Source organism: Gopherus flavomarginatus, chromosome 3 (assembly GCF_025201925.1).
Source record: "Gopherus flavomarginatus isolate rGopFla2 chromosome 3, rGopFla2.mat.asm, whole genome shotgun sequence".
Lineage (NCBI taxonomy): Eukaryota > Metazoa > Chordata > Testudines > Testudinidae > Gopherus > Gopherus flavomarginatus.
Window position 1 is genome coordinate 166,369,433 of NC_066619.1, and position 17,925 is coordinate 166,387,357.

The following is a 17,925-nucleotide window of genomic DNA, read 5'->3' on the forward strand; positions in this document are numbered from 1 at the left end:
GCCGGTGCCAGATGTTTCAGAGGAAGTGAACAGAACAAGGCAGTCTCTCAAGTAATCCATACCCTGTTGTCCAGTCCCAGGTTTAGGGACACCCAGAGCATGGATCCTTAGAGATATTAGTCCTATATAATCCTTCGAAGGTTTTTGAGGGCTTGCTTTTGTGATACGTTCTTGCTGTTTGCCACTAATCATTATGTGGATGTTGATATTTAACAAAGGTAATTTGAGGAACTGGTGATGATTTAGAGTGAACTAAAGAAACAGGCATCAATCAATAAGAGATACTTTGTTCAGGAATTGATTTGACATCACTATAATTGCTAAATATAATACATCAATGACTAGGCTTCATCGTTCGTGAGTGGTGTAATGGTGACACGCATAGACCTGATGGGTCCTTTTGAACCTATCCTGCCTAGCAGCTTTAGCTTACCTGATCAGAAGAGGTTCAGAAGACACGCTAGGCTTCCTCTGATATGGTCTGAACTGTTCTGTGGGTAGCTCTCTGGGACTCTGACTGGGAGGACTAACCTAGAGAGAGAGCTTAAACCATAGTCCCTTCCACCAAACAGCCTGTGCAGTGGCTCTGGGTAAGGATCTTGCCATATCTCCCCTGGCCATGGGGGCCTGAAAGAGCAATCTGTGAGCTACATCGATGCCCACTTCTCCCAGTCCAGGGTAAGCGACAGCCTAGCATTGTGGTCAAGGCTCCTTAGCCACAGCCTTTCACTTCACCCAGGCTAAGGAAAGAAGCAGCCCGTGTCAGGAGTGTAGAAATCCTTGTTTTTCTCAAAACCCTTCCATGCTGCAGGCTGGTCAGGGTAAAGGTATAGTAACTAGGACACTTGTTGTCTCTCATGGACCCACAGAATATGCAAAATAGGGTGTTATGTCATTTGCATGTAATCTGGAGGCTTCTATAGCTGAAGCTTGGCCTGACATGAGTAATTAACACATGAAGGGAGGTTTCATTTCTTGGAGGATAGAATAAAGGAGGTAAATGGATCACTAGGCTGAAAACAGAAAGTTTGTGCTAAATAAGAAGATAAGAGCAGCAATACTGGGTCAGACCAAAGGTGCATCTATCCCAGTATCCTGTCTTCTGACAGTGGCCAATGGAAAGTACCTGAGAGAGAATGAACAGAACAGGTAATCAAGTGATCCATCTTCTGTCACCCATTCCCAGCTTCTGGCAAATGGAGGCTAGGGACACCATGGCTAATAGCCACTGATGGACCTATCCTCCATGAATTTATCGAGTTTTTTTGAACCCTGTTACAGTCTTGGCCTTCACAACATCCTCTGGCAAGGAATTCCACAGGTTGACCGTGCATTGTGTGAAAAAATACTTCCTTTTGTTTTAAACCTGCTGCCTATTAATTTCATTTGATGACTCCTAGTTCTTGTGTTAGGAGGAGGAGTAAATAACACTTCCTTATTTACTTTCTCCACCCGAGTCATGATTTAATAGACCTCTATCATATCCCCTCTTAGTCGTCTCTTTTCCAAGCTGAAAATTATGATCTTATTAATCTCTCCTCATATGGAAGCCGTTTCATACTCCTAATCATTTTTGGTTCCCTTTTCTGAACCTTTTCCAATTCCAATATATCTTTTTTTGAGACTGGGCACACAGTATTCAAGATGTGGGTGTACCATAAGATAAGTAAACAGGTCAGTAGGCTAAGACAGAATGTCTGAGCCAGCTAAGATAAAAGGGAGAATACCCAGGAAACCTTTTACTAACCATGGACAAGGTAAGATAGGAATGGACAATGCATGGACAGGGCATGCTGCACAATCATTTGTTCCTTCAAAGTAACCAAGCCAATCTCAAACTGTAATGCAGTGTGTAGCAAAAGTAATGTAATGTGTAAATGTATAAAAAGGAAGAGGTTTGCTGTGTAACTGTGGATGTGTGGTACGCTCTGTACCCACCCCCTCCACTTGAATCTGATCAACTCAGTGTAGCTTTGCTGTATGCCAAATAAAGGAACCCGAGTGGTGAAATCTGGAGTCAAACTGAATTTCTGTGGATCCCAGAGAACTGGGTCTCCAAGTGGAAAAGGTCTTGGAGGGAATCCCAACAACTTCTGAACCTTCAGCCTTAGCAGATACAGCTTTAAATGTTATCCCCTTGAGCAAATAAATTGTGGAGATTTCAGCGTTCTACTACATATATAATAGTTTTTACTTTGATCATTTAACATTGTTTTAAATAACCTATAATAAGATGACCTTATTGTCTAGCCGCACTTAGTCTTTAAAAATGTGTTCAGTAGGATTGCCACAAGACCACAGGAATGGGACTGTGAGCAGTGGTTTGCTTGAGAGGACGTGAAAACAGCCCAGTCTTTGCTTGGGGGAATACCAAAGTAGAAGGCAGCCGCAGCTTCCTCCTTTACAGCGTCAGCTTTAACACATGATGGAGAAGACCCGGGCCTGCCTTCAATATAAAAAGAGAGCTAGGTTTGGTTTGACTGAATACTGAAGCACCAGCTAAAAAAAAAACAGTCTTTTTGCTTACATCTAGCTGGCATAGTGCTTTACTGAAGTAACTGTCTCATGTCCTAAGGAATCTCACGGAGTGAGAATATGAAGATGGTATGTAACATATTCAGATTGTCAGACACTGAAGTTAAATGTTAAAAATAATTAACCTTATGAAAACTTATAGCTAATGAATTCTAAAACTGTGACTCATGAACAAAATATATGCCAAGTACAAGCAGGTAATTGTTCAAAGGTACTAAGTTTTGTGCACACTTTATCCAGCCAAGAAATGTGTGAATATATTTTCCACTGCACTGTACCACACGCACATGCTGAGAGAGGAATTCTTCTGGAGAAAGGAAAAAAATAAGCTGAGAGAGACTAATGTAAAAATCACACTTTTGACTGTACAGGTTACTTTCTCTTGTTACAATTAACATCTAAGATTACTACAGCTGAAAGACTAGAGAAATATTTTCTAAATTTTATTTTTCACGTTAGAGCAGCACTTTGTGTATAGTTGATTTCACTTGTACCTTTGTATAGTAGGTCAGTTCCCCTATTTGTGTTGGTCTTTTGCAGCACAACAAGAACAAGACACCTTTTTTTTTAAATAGAAAACATGACTGTAAAACCTTTAAAAAATAAGCAAGATGACACAATGGTAGGTGTAGTACCTGAACTGCATTATATTCACTTAATAATTAATGGGTTTGAAATTGATGGTTTCTTCTTAGACATAAATTTGGATCTGTGATACCTGATAAATTCCCTGACCTTAAAAATGTTAAAGTATACATCCATAGACGTCTGTTTCACTGAAACTCCTGGAATGTGCAGTTACAGGCTTTCAGTGCTTGTCTTTACAAGATAACTAAAGCAGTGAATTACTTCCAGGAGTAGGCATATAAAATAGCAGGTAAGGCCAACATTATATTTCATTATTACATGGCAGACAACTCAGGCCATGTGATAATACACATGTATTCCTGACTCTGCCCCTGCCTTGCTTGCTCAGTGACTTTGAGCAAGTCAGGTCCCCCACTCTTTGCCTCAGGTTCCTCATCTATATAATGAGGATAATGACATGACCTTCTCTGTAAAAGTTCTGAGATCTACTGATGAAAAGTATTATAAGAGCCAGGTATTATTATTATTATTATTATTTTATAAGCAGAAAACAAAACCATAACATGTTTTGTTTTTCCTTTTTATGTGGGATATAATTTAAGTTGTTATACAAATCATTAAAGTACTTGTTACTTATTACTATAACATAGAGATTTTTGGTCAATAACAAATATATGGAATATTTCTCATTTTTCTTAGCTTTAAATTGCATCTGATTTTGTTTTTGTTCAGATAACCCTTAGCAAAAGTCATAGTTTGGCATGTGCACATTCAACATTTTTACCCTGTCACTTTTTTTTTTGAAGCTACAGCACTGTAAATTGGCTATCAACTGACCACTGTCCTAAAATAAAGCTGAGTAGAAAATTCAAACCGCAAGCCGAAATGGCAAAGCCATTAAGATAGTAGTTTTATTGCAGTTGCCTATAGGATCTCATCAGTTGCTTCTCAGATATAATATATCATGCTAAGAATTGCTGTTAGATGATCAGGAAATGGGTTGATCTTGAGGATGCCATACTTCACTATTTTTACACAGAAAAAAAATGTTTTATACCGGATTACATTTAGGAAGTGTCCCAACCCCCACACCATGCAAAACAGAATTGAAATAAAAGCTAGAATTATACAGAGAGCTTTCCAGCCTGGTTTGGCTTTTATAAGTAGTGGTAGGAAAGGCCATTATTGGAACAGGGCCCACAAGCAACTTGGAGTAGTATGTCAGCATTTCCATTTTTTTTAAGCGTTTATAATTTGGCCATTAAGATCTTTCAGCAGGCTTATACTTGACAGATTCTGACTGCAAGCACATTCCCTTGGTTTTGTCCACCAGTTACAAAATAGTTCTGCCACTTTCACATTGTTGTAATTTAAAAGTAGGCTTTCCAGAGGTTTAAAATATTTGCCTAAAGCAGGGCTGGCTCCAGCGTTTTTGCTGCCCCAAGCGGCTGGGGGGAGAGGAGGGGACACAGGGACCCGCTGCCAAATAACCGTATGTGCCGTCCCTTTCTCTTGGCTGCCCCAAGCACCTGCTTGGTGCACTGGTGCCTGGAGCTGGTCCTGCCTAAAAGGAAGTGTAAAAAGTTTTGAATAATTAATTTTTTACATTTTGTGTGTATGAACCTCATTTAATCAGGGGCTGATAAATAAAACTAACCTCTTGGCAGTGGAAGTAGGAAACTTTTTGTCAGAGAGGTGGGGAGTATTTGCTTCTGTTTCAGCAGAGTTCAAGCTTTTGCTTTAAAAAAAAAAAAAAAGAAAAAAAATTCAAATATGAAGTTACAGTGGCCTTCTCATGAATGTGCAGCTAGACTGAAAGAAGAGGTGTCTAAATGAGCTCAGTGTGATGCTAACTCTGAAGTCTTTCTCTGGCTTTTGGATTTAAAAATATGCAGTGTTATGGACCAGATCCTAAGCTGGTGTAAACTGGCATAGCTCCTTTGACTAGACAGGGCTTTGCAAGTTTATATCTGCTGAAGATCTGGCTCTGTTCTGATGGCATCTGTACAGGACAGTTAAGCACCTTCTCATTCCAACCCTGCATGCATTTTGTGCCCTTTCAGCAAGAAGGATTTATTAAGGGCTGATTCATATTGTCCAAAACCTGTAAACTATATTGTAAATCCAATTTAATCCTTAAACAGATGCCTAATTATTGAGGTTAGAGACATAATAAAATTGCTCAATCTTCATTGCCCTTCATACTGTGGTTTATCTATGCTGCAGTGACAATAGCATGCAATAATACAGTTTCAGCCTTAATTATTCATTTCCTGTCTAAGGCCTGGTCTACACTAGCGGGGTCAGGGGGATCAATCCAAGTTATGCAACTTCAGCTACGTGAATAACATAGCTGAAGTCGATCTACTTGGATCTACTTACTGTGGAGTCTTCACTGTGGTAAGTTGACGGCTGAAGCTCTCCTGTTGCCTCCACCTGTGCCTCTCGCCCTGCTGGAGTACCGGAGTCAACGAGAGCGCTTGGCGGTCAGTCTATAATGTCTAGAATAGACACAATAAATGGACACCCGCTGTATCGATTGCTGCCCGTCGATCCAGTGGGTAATGTAGAAAAGCCATATGGTTAACTATAGCCAGAACCTTTTTAATATTGTGTTAGTCCTTTTTTTATAAGTGAAATAAACGGAAAGGGAATGAATAAAATGAGAATTTAAAGAATAGTATTAACCAGATATCATCTACAGGGAAGAACAGCTTAATGGATTTAGCTAATAAGGTTGGACTGAAAGGTGGAAAGTTTTCAATTGCATTAAATGTCATAAAAATATTAATCATATGAAAACAACTTGCTGTATGTTTATAGAACAAAGTTCATCTGTTGGTCTGGTCTAAATGGACTTTACACAGATGGAGTATAGTTTCTTCTGAAAAAGAACAAACAACTTTGATGGAGAAGTTTGTGTATGCATGGTGGGTTTATTATATGGGTGCAAATTTGCACTGAAATAGGTTTTTTTTAAATAATAGGAGAAACTTATTTTTAAACTGCATGTATTGTTTATGAAAGGCAGAAAGGCTGCCAGAACACTGAAGTAATTTATCCCATGAAGGAGTACTGCACTATCACAAGCAGAACTCAACTTCTTGATGGAGATGGGACAGTGCTAAGTCTACTAAATTTTGTGGTGTGGATGTCTCTCCACAAAGAACTAAGCTAAAATCACTGTCTCACTTCACTGTGGCCAGTGAAATGAGACAGAAAGGTCTGTCTTGTCATAAAAACCTGGCCAAATTTGAACAGGTGCCTTACGGAGACATCACATGCTCTTACTGTTCCATTGAGCCACCCCGCCCTCCTGGAAACCTGGAAAATACGGGTTCAGCTTTGGATCTTCTCAAAGCTTTGACATTCTCCCCTTTTGAGTGAACATTTGAGTGTACGATTTTAAACACCTTTTCTTTTCCTTCTACATACTCTTCATAAAGCAGATATGAAAATTCAATTAACTTACCCTGCATTTGCAGAAATTCTTGATTTCACAGTTTGTATGATACTTCATTGCAAAACATAAACAGCCCTGACAGATTGGTTGATGAATAGTGATGAGCCAGTTTCCAAAGGTTCATTGTCTGTCTTTAGTATACACGCAGTATTTCGGATGCTTATCCAAAACCTGTGTTAATTGTTTAAATCTCTTGCATCTGCAAAAATAGGCTGGAAGTCTCAATAGAGAATTCTTGTAGGCCTGGAAGTACCATATGGCAACGCCTTTCTCGTTGCATTTTGTTGTTTCTAATTCTGAATGGAATTGGGGAAATACTGCAATGTAGTATTTGCAAATATAGCTGGAAGAAGAGATTGTTCACAAATGCAAAATGAATTTAACAATGTTGTTTTTTAATATTTTGGTTGAATGTTAGGTTCTTTTGTCTGAGCCAGGTTTTCTATCCTTACTAATGCATAAACTAGAAATATTATCCTGGAAGAAGCAGGTGACTTAATAGATACAAGAGGAATATTTAGTGCAATGGCAAATTTGTTGATTTGCAATCTTACAGTTTCAGAAACATTTCATTACTTAATAATTGCCACAAGTCAGACCCAGAATTACAACATGACTTCTCGCTGTTTAATTCCGCCAGGTGTCTTAAAAATGTGTGGTGACTACATGGCTTCACCAAGGGTGCAGAACAAATACTTTCTCCTTATCTTAGTTTCGGAACTAGCAAAGTCAGATTATGACGGAAATCTGATTTGGTAGAGGTGTGTTGTCTTAGTTTATTAAGACTGAGGTTAAACCTTGCTTCAAGAAGAGATAGGTGTGGCGGCTCACAAGGGCTGAATAACTAGACCTAATCTTGGATAATCCTGCTCCCTTGCCTTAGGGCCGAAGGCTGCATGTCTTTATTCTGGGAGACTACCAAGGCAGTTAGAAGCCATGGTAGAAACAGCCTTTAGCACAGGATTTTTTCTCCTATTTTTTTTCCTCAGGGGAAATAACAATTTCTTTACCAGCAGTACATTCATAGGATTACTTGTGTGGTATCTAGTTATTTTAAAAATATTATTTTATTGTTTAATTTTGGAATCCAGGATCACTTTAACTCCTCTTATGTCTGTAAACTCCTAGTCCGCAATTTACACATGTAAATTGTTATGAATAATATAGGGTTTTAGCTGTACCTTGTGTAGTTGCATTTTTAATCTCCCAAATGGTAAGTGGAAATGGGGGTGTGTATCAGTGGAATCTAAGTCTAACTTGACTTTGTCCTGGCTCATGCTAATGAATATCTTGAGTGAGGTAAACCTAACTTTGAGGTTAGCATAGGATGAATAAGAGTCAAGTTCATGGTGGCAAATTCCCCCAGATTCTCTGCCAGTCTGGTAATAGATTTCATAATAGTACCTTTACACTATATAAATTTTATTAGATTCCTCTTGGTTTACCATAAATACAAAATGCATCTATGATCAGCAGAAATATGAACTGAAGTATTCCTAAATGTTGATATATGTACATTCGACCATTGCTTATGTGTAAATTTCAAAACAGGTAGAATATGGTTTCTATCATGCTGGAAGTACAGAAAATCTCCTGAAACAAAACTTCGGGGGAATAAAACACTCTAAGTGTTCTGAATTTGTAATTGTTATGGTGACAAACTATTGCAAGAAAAACACTTCGGCAACTGTTTTATGAATGGGTTTTGTGGTCTTTGTATTGAATATTCTGACCAAGAGCTGGCATAAATTTACTACTGTTGTGGAAATTAGATTGGTTCATCTTCTGATCAGTTGGCATCCTTAGTTATGCCAAAGGAGACCAAGAGACCTTCCTTTCAAATTAGTACCATCAACCCTAATTAAGTAACTTTTCTTGCTGTTAACCATTAAAAAAAGTATTTAATGTTTGTGAAAGCCTTGATGGTCTGTTGTTCTCCTCAGCACACTATACCCACTAGAATTGTTATCTGCAAAACTGGAATTTAAGTCCTGACATGGCAAAGTAGGAGAAAAATCAAGTGTAGCTAGGAGGGACACGTATGATACTGCAGGCAGATAGGCTTTAAAACTATTTTAATACATTAGCATATGTCACAATACTAAGAGTATTTGTGCTTATTAAAGTACTTAAGGAGGCATTCCATTTGGTTGAAGTGTTGGAAACGTTTTGCGTTTCACCCTAAATTATGAATTTTTCTTTTTTTTTTTTTTTTTTACTGACTTGCATAACCATTTTTCTCATTAACATCTTGGTGGCTCAGTTTGCTTGGTGAGCCTTTTCTTTGTGATCTTGGAGAAACCACAGATTTAGCTGGTTGTGGTCTGAAGTCAACAATTTTATTTCCTAGTCTCAAATGTACTTAGACAGCATACCATTATTTAATTTTACCCTGACTCCACAGGCTAAAAGAACATTGCGAACATTTTTAATGATCAGAAACTGAATTCACTTCTGTGTTTTGTTTTTTTTTTAATAGCATTTTTACATGTTCATTTTGAAGACAAAATAGGTTTGCAGCTCATTAGGAAATAACACTTTGCAAGTACTACTTCAGACTAGTGTATGCATAAATGTATCTCAAACTGAAATGTCATTTAAATTTTTTTCTCTGTCTAAAAGTTGGCAAGTTATAATCTCCTGAGAACTTTAGGAGAGGGATGTCAAGGAAAGGATGATACAAATATAACTAATGTTGGGAGAGTTCATAAATCTTCACTTTCCCATTTTCCTAAACACCAACATCCACTCTGGTATTCTTTGCCAGGAGAGTCTTAGGAAGGAGACTGATCAGGACGGTGTTGTGAATTACTCCTCACCCTTAGAATATCGTGATACTTTCAGGTCTAACAATAGGAGATAGTAAAGTGTAAAATTTTGGCTGAATCTTTAGGTACAAAACTCAAACTTCAAAAATGAACATTTTTCATTTTACACTGCTGGGGCAGCTTAGATTATAGTAATTTTTCAGCAAACACATCAGTAAATAAGTTATTGAACTATGGAATGACATACATGTTTCATGCCAGCCATGGTCATAATAAAAAGAAATCTTTCCATGTGTGTTGCCATTTGTTCTCTCTTTGCTTTTGTTGCTGTAAATTGACAACTGTTGAATTAGAAGTGATTAATGATGCACCCCAGTGCTCTTTAGGTCTTGAGGTCAGTAGTCTCCTAGACTGGAAATTCTGTGGGAAACTGAGAGAGCAGACCTGTTCCTCCAACGGGACAAAAACCTCTCTGTTCAGAATTATCGCTGAAGTGTGCATAATGTATCATCAGTGATGAACAAATGCTGAAGACAAAGGGCAAAAAATGTGTTCTCTCTCTCTCTCTCTCTCTCTCTCTCCATATTTCTTTAGCCAACATATCTGTATAATCCCTATATCTCCATTTTTCCCAGTTAGTAATAAGCCACACTTGTTAACTGAGGACTTTACTAGCACACAGTAATTTTATTATTATAAGGGGGTGATATGCCCTGAAGTCAAAGGGCTTAAATGGAAGCATCAGTTGTATAGATTCATCTGAAATATCTATTTAACTCCATTTCTGGCTCCCCACACTTCCCTGCTGCTGATACAGTGCTCATCTGGAGAGCCTAACAGAGATTTAATTTAATTGCAGCCTCAGTTGTCTGCTCACCAATTAACGGAACTCTTCACCAGGCAGTGGAATTCCAGAAGTAATGTTCAGCCTCCCTTATTCGAAAGCCTATTCCAAATATTTTTGGAAAATCAGGGTTGTATGATTTGAGATGAGGTATAATTGCTGCTTTCTAGATAATTTTTTGAAATGCCAGATTTTCCGCTCACGTACTAGATACAACCAACAATGTCTTAAAATATGGCGATTAGCCATTCTTTCATATCAACTGCATGCCAGAAAAAAAAAAGTGTTGCTGAGCAATATTAGCCTATTTGGTGAACTCAAACAATAAGTGATCTTTAGAGGAAGCTGCAGTACATATATATTCAAATATTTTATTATGGTTATGTACTGTTGTTTTATTTTTATTTTATATTTTTAATGACACAGACACCTTAGGTGAGGCCCTTAGATTCCTGCATGTTACCAGGGCAGCCTTCAGTATCACAAAGTGTGGATGATGTTCCTTATGCCCATTACTATCCCTCCCCTTCCATCTCTTCCTCCCCCACCATTTGCATCTGTTTGGAAGAATTTTTGTTGCTACCTGCAGAGGACTTGGAGTTATATTAAATTTATCTTGGAAGACCTGAGGTACCAATAATAACTTCATTTGGCTATAATCCTTCAAAAGCAGAACTGCCTTTTTTTTTAGTGAAAAGAAGCTTTGTGTTTTAGCACTGCTGTAAGGATGGTGTTGTATTAAAACAAGAGTCTGACTGGTGCAGTTGAGTTAAATGAAGTAATATCATATAAAGGGGAAAGGAAAACAATAAGCAAACTGTTGAGATTATGGCTCATGGCCATTGAAAAGATTGTAGTTTAAAACAGAGATGAAAATGACTTCTGTATGTTGTTCTTGTTGAAAAATCAGAAGCATTAAGTGCAGACATGAGCCCTTCATTAGATGTTCACTGAGGTAACGTAAAGTTGTTTCTGCAGCAGCCTGTGATGTTTCTGTCCATACAATAGTCATGGCTGCCATTTACTGCTCAATCTGAAGGAAACTTAATTGAAACTTGTGTAGTTTCTTGCACCTCTTATGTAGGGTTGGCTGTTTTGATGAGTCCTAATTGTTGTTTTGGCGTAAGAGAATCCAGTTTGTTCATTTTTTTTGTCATATGTTGGCTGCAATACTGTGGGTTCAAATCAAGTCATCTCATTTTCTTTGCAGAAAATAATGAAGCTTAGTGAAAATTCACCAACATTAAATGAGGGAGGAGATAGATAAATATACTTCAACAGGTAAACTATTTCAGTAACCTAGCAATGAAGTACATGTATTTTTAAATTTGTGCATATTTTTTTCTATTTTAGAGCGCATTCTGCACCAAAGCCTGATCCTGTTCCTGTACAAAAGGTATGTTGTTTTTTTTAAATGTCTACTCAGAGATGTAGTGTGTCACACTAGTTTCTGCACTTCCTTTACTCAGTTCTCGATACACACTAGTAGTCAGTCTGTTCTTTTAGCACAACATATTTAGGGTAAAGATCTCATGTACCAAGATATTACAGTGCTTTTCTTAGTGATATTGGTCTTAAAAAAAAATTGGGGATTAGTACAGTGATTTAACAAAAAGCCATATATAAATATTACTTTCCAGCTTTTTCTTCCTCAAACACCTATGTTCTAACTATTTTTTTCTTACCTTAATGATAGCCTTTATGGCAGCATTGCCCCATCCTATAGTTTCTTCCAAATAGAAGCTATTACCTTTCTGTGCTCTTGAAAGGAGCCTAGCTTGATAACGTGTATAGAACAGTTCATCAGAGTTCTTCCCAGTAGTGGAGAACATTGCCCTTCAGAGTTCACGCACTGTTGGAAAATACTGTAGTCAAGACTATATTCTACATTTTTTAGAATCCTTGCAAACATTATTTTTCCAATATTTTAACCAGATGGAGGCAGGTAGGAAGTCTTTACAGGACAGATGCATGATGATGATCTGCACCCCTCGGATCCTAAAAATGTTTGAGGAATTCTGTTCCATCTTTGAAACACACTTCAAACCCTGGAAGTAAATAATAGCCTTAATGGTGTTTGGCTTGTTCCTCTTCAGCTGTTTGCCAGTTGCTGCTGTGCCCCTTGAAATACCACTTCATGTACCCCATATCCTTTTACACAGCAGCAAATTGCTACATATGATATCAAATTTAATGTTCTGTGTGTGTGTATTGAATTTGGTTTGAGATGGAATTTTAATTTAAAAAAAAAACTTAAGCAGATTTATTAAGCAAACTTTTAGGCCACATATGAGTAATCTGGTGGCCTTTACATCTGAGTGAGTCTTTTGGTTAATCCTTAAACTTTATTGAGGCATGGATATCTTGCATGAGATAAGAGAAGCTACTATCTAGGGTTTCTATGTTTGTTTTCCCACCCCCAAAATGCATGTCATGTATACATTTTTTGCCAATACAGTATAGGTGAAGTTTTGCTACTGTAAAACATCATCTGTCTTAGTTTGAAGCAAAGGGAATTCCCTTCGCTGTTTCCATTGAAAATGTCTGTTCAGGATTTTGCATGTGGTTGGTGTGCTTTGTATGTTTTTGTTTTTATTTTATATAGGGAGAACCTAAAGAAGTAGTTAAGCCTGTGCCTATTGCATCTGCTGTTGCACCCAAAGTCACTTCCACAGTGAACATGGCCTACAATAAGACACCAAGGCCATTTGGAGCTGTATCTTCCTCAAAAGTCACTTCCATTCCATCACCGTCATCTGCCTTCACCCCAGCCCATGCAACTGTTCCATCATGTGCTTCTTCCCCTCCACCATTGGCCACTGTCACGCCTCCCCCATTCACTGCATCTGGACTGCATGTTAATGCCAAATCCAGTACTGACCAGCGTTCACCTGCATTGAATGCTGCTAAAACTGCAGTTAATGTCCCATGGCAGCCCAACACATACAATACAACCCTGAACACGTATTCCAACAACAATGCCCAGGATGTGGCAGAAGGACAAAGAAGAGGATTCAAAGAGAGCCAGGTTGACAATAAACAGCAAAATGGGTAGGTGGCTTCAGGGCACTTTGTTTGCTATGAGGGACTTTTCTTCCAGACAATTTACTGGGCTGTGTTTAAGGGGACAAAACGCATCTTGTAAGAGTTGGGTTCTTTTCACAGAACATCTCTGTGAAAAAGATAAATGTGAATGGTCTGGTTTTAGGTATAAAGTGAGCTTGTTAGAAGATCTTCTAAAAGTCTCTTGTGTCTGCAGTATCATCTTTGTTATAGAGTTGAACCATATGAGATTTGTTGAAAAGGCAGTTGCAATCATTCATTGGATGCGTTTTGAACTTTATTGCAAGCTCAGTAGTGTATTTTTCAGTCCCGGCATGGTAAAGAAAGCAGCAGGCACCCAAAAAATGCGAGGCAGTTTGTCAAGAAGGGCCATCTAGAATTGAGGAAAACCAGGAATAGGACACTAAGGAAGACTAACCTTGACAGTGGCTGGCCACATAGTGCAAGTTACAGCATTTCATCTAGAGGTTGGGAAAGAAGGCAAAATATAGAACTGGTTATATTTCCTACATACAGGAAATTAGAATGTTGGTATGGGGAGAAGATCAAATTTGAACTGAATCTAGTTTTTCGTTGGTTCTTATGTAACTTTCCTAGAAAGTTCAGTTACGCAGAAGTGTGTCCATCTAATCTAAAAAACCAGCACTAAAATTCAAGTGTTAGAATATTTTCAGCAGTTCAGAATTGTCAAAAAGGCAAACTCTAGTGTTTTGAAAATTAAAACGCTCACTAATATGTCTACTGAGATTTAACATTTGAAAGACACTAACGGGATAGTTTTTGGCATTGCTGATGCTCAGCAAATCTTTAAATCAAGGCCATAAAGCTACATTTTGAAGAAACAGTTTTAATGTATTTTACTTATTTTACTTTCTTGCAACCTTAACTTAATTTGTGAAGTTCAAGAAGTGTTTTGTATCATTTCCAGAGACTTTTAAAGCTAGCTAGTATAAGTATTATTCCACTTTTATTCAGAGGTCATCAGAAGAGCAATAACAAAAATGTAGTCCTGATGCAAATCTCTTCTGTTACACTTTGAATTTGGTGCTGAACATGAGCAGTAACCAGTGGTGAAAATAACTTGAAGGATTTACCGGTATGCCAGAGTCCTGAGCCGGGGTGTGGCCTCAACTGGAAGAGGCATGGCCTCAACCAGAAGAGGCAGGGCCTTTCAAGATTTAAAGTCCTGGGGCTCCAGAGCCCCAGGACCTTTAAATCACCCTGGAGCTACCAGCTGCAGCGGTGACTGGGAGCCCCTGGGCTCAGGGCCAAATTAAAGGGCCCGGGGCTCCAGCTGCCGTGGAGTTCCAGGCCCTTTAAATCACTGCAGGAGCCCAGCTGCCAGAGCTCTGGTCGGGGTTTAAAAGGCCTGGGGCTCCCCGCAGCGGTAGGAGCCCTGTGCCCTTGAAATCACTGTCACGGAAGCCAGTTCAATCTGGCACGGCGTACTGACTCATGCTGGTACAACATACCAGACTGGACCTGCTTACTTTCACCTCTTGCAGTAACATATAAAGAGAGAAACATCTGTATCTGAACTAAAGTACAGCACTGTGGTTTCAATTATTCCACTTCAAGAACAAATAATTGAGCTAATATATAATTGAGTAATATATATATTCCTTTTTTTATTTCAGAACAAATTTCTTCCACATGTTCATTCATATAGTGCAGGCCTTATGCATTTTATATCACACTGTTGTCATGGCAATTTTAAGACTCTTTCAAACAGATGATGGCTTTATTCCACACAGCTTTAAAAAAGGGAAAAAACAGCAAGTCCTGAAGACTCATTCCATACTAGGAGACTTAAATGTGCTCTGGTGAACCATCCATATACTTCTAGGAAGGGTGCTTTTGGAAGAATAATACGGGGAGCTGGCTTTCAGCTATAGTAACTAGGACTGAAAAAAGCCACAGACTGATATCAAAATCAGCTCTCTTGCAGGGAAGTAGTGCTGCAGGCCTAGAATTAGCACTTGAGCAGTCAAGACAGGATGGCTGCTTGAGCAGCATAAATGCATCATAATAAATTCAGTGAAAAAACAATACTATGTGAAGAAAATGTCAACTGACTAGTGAAGAAATTCCTGTCTTCCTGCCAATCTTAGCAGAAAATTCTAGTATGGAAACTTGGAAAAGATTCAGTGAGGTTGTGAAAGTGTATTTTGTTATAATAAAGGGCGACAGTATAGAATACTTGGACTACAACTTGATTAAGCACAACTGTAAAAATCTTAAAGCCTTAAAACGAAAATGACAAAAGCATGTACATCTGCATCTGCTTAGTCACCATGCTAATTAGCAGGCAAAGTGCTTCCTTGCTTAACCTGAATTATTGGCTAATTGTTGAAATAACAGAAGGATGCAAGTTTGAAGTAATGGGATCCTCTGAGACGAAACCCCTTCCGATACACATGTTCAGCAGGTCTGTTTTATAATAAAAAAGGGTGTGGTGCATCTGGTAGATGTACAGTATTGTTGGGCAAGTAAAAAGCTCTAGGCTTGTTGGACTTGGCTGTACTCAAAATATTTTTGTTTCAAATGTTGAGCAAACCCTTATTAGTATAAGAATTTGTTTACGCGTGAAAGAGGTGTAATGGTGAGGAAATGCTGGGAGAAATTACACTGTCGTTTTTACAGATATATTTAGACTAGAGTAATTCAGTCTGTTTACAAAAGGCTTTCCTAGCCAGTAGCACTGTGTGTCTCAAGCTTTTGTACTGGTGACCCCCTTTCACATAGCAGGTCCCTGAGTGCCACCACCCCCCTTATAAATTAAAAACACTTTTTAATATATTTAACACCATTGTAAATGCTGGAGGCAAAGCGGGATTTGAGGTGGAGGTTGACGGCTCACGACCCCCTGAGGGGTCCTGACCCCCAGTTTGAGAACCCATATAGTAGCACATCACACTCTTTACATGTAGTGTACTTCAGGAATAACTGTGAGCAAGTGATAATTTTTTGCTGTTGTAACTGAAGAGCAGAATATAGTTAAGAAATGTTCTGCTCACACTTAAGTCCATATAAATCAGGTGTTATTTCACTGAAGTGAAGGGGTCAATGTCTGATTTTTACATGGGTGTAAATGAAAGCTGAATCTGCTCATTGTGTTTAAATCAGAGTCAAGTTAGCCCATTGTTAAAAAGTCAGTTTCTTATTAAAATTAAAAACAGAGTTGGCTACATGGAGTCTTGTAGGTATTTTCTTATTGTATAGTAGATTCAGATTTTTGAAACAATATATTACTCTGGGTGTATATAAAAACAGAATACAGAATATTAAAATTGGAGCAAAAGGAGGAGGCAAGCAAGAGGAATGAGAAGCGTTCAAATTTTTAACTCTGACACTCCAGTTGTGGTTGGGTGAATTGATAGACCTAGAGATGAGGGACTGATTGCTTCTCCCCACTCCCCACCACCATTTCAAGAGTGTGTAAATCTCTGCCTCAATTACAAACTATAGTTTAAAACTTGTCAGTTGTAGTTCATTGAACCAACCTGACAACACAACTGGTAGAGCTGTGCAAATTTTTTGGCCGAAACCATTTTTTCAGCGAAAAATCTTTACATCAACCAAAATGTTTTGCAAATATGTCTATTTCACTAAATTGTTGCGGTTTTAAATTTCAAAAAACCAAGAAATGTTTATTTTTTTAGTTACCTTTTCATTTAGGAGATTTCCTTTCTTTTTACAAAAGTTTTTCTTTAGAAAGCTCAAAATCAAAATGGGACATTAAGTTTTAGGTAGAACGAAACGTTTTGCTGAACCAAAATTTTTTTTCCAACTTTTTTATTAGCCAAAAAAAATTTAGGTCAAACCAAAGCAAACCAAATAATCAGTTACTCGCACAACTCAAGATCTGGAACTTCTCCATAATACTAACTTCTTCTGGATGATGCTGCTGAATCATCATTTTATTATGTAGGCATTCAGCAGCAGCCTTGAATAAAATCACTTAGCATCTCTCTCTTTCCCTTTTTGTGGAAATATTGGTGTGGTGTAGTGATTCAAAATATGACATTTGACCCTGGTGAAAACCTTACTAAACATCAAAACTGCAGCCTTGCCAAATAGTCTGCTTCCTGATTTGCTTTGCTTTCACTGTAGGATGGGGAAGAGAGGTCAATTTTCTGTTCCTTAGCCATGGCTTAAAGGGAGAGCTCTTTTGCTTCATGTGGCTGTATGTAATTTTGCTTTTACCAAGACCTTCTTGCCAACTCGCGCATGAGAATGTGCCTGCTGCTTAAAACAGGAAAGAGTACTTCAGCTTCTTACTCAATTCCACGTGGGTTGGCCTGAAACTTTCTCTTATAGGTTCCTATCAAATTTCAGCTTGACCCTAGAAGATACAAGGCTTTGCCAAAACTTGAATTTGGAAGCTTCTTTGAAGTATTGGGAAAGGAAATCACTGAGATAATGCTTTTAAATACTTTTTTCCTTTGCAGGTAACAACAGTGACAAAGTTAGTATCAACAGCACTGGAGTTGAATTACGGTGGCTTATGTTGTTGAAATAACCAGCATGTGTGATTTATTGTGTGCAAAATTAATATTTTGTAAAGCAATTTAATGTTTTCAAATAACCACATTTTAATGGAGTAAATTGTTTTGGTTTACACTGAAAATGGTGTGATTTTGCTTTTCATCATATTAAATATT

At 38.1% G+C, this 17,925-nt stretch overlaps 1 protein-coding gene across 8 annotated transcripts in view; it reads left to right on the forward strand.

Annotated features, from left to right (window-relative positions):
* The window catches only part of PDLIM5 (PDZ and LIM domain 5), a 188,558-nt gene that overhangs the window by 94,167 nt on the left and 76,466 nt on the right, over positions 1-17,925 (forward strand). For 4 of the 8 annotated variants that reach the window (XM_050944022.1, XM_050944023.1, XM_050944028.1 and 1 more), the window contains 2 exons: positions 11,552-11,594; positions 12,804-13,249. In XM_050944022.1, the coding sequence (XP_050799979.1) occupies positions 11,552-11,594; positions 12,804-13,249 (489 nt within the window). Of the gene's footprint in view, positions 1-11,551; positions 11,595-12,803; positions 13,250-17,712; positions 17,730-17,925 lie in introns of all 8 variants that reach the window. The other 4 variants (XM_050944024.1, XM_050944029.1, XM_050944027.1 and 1 more) reach the window with 2 other exon arrangements.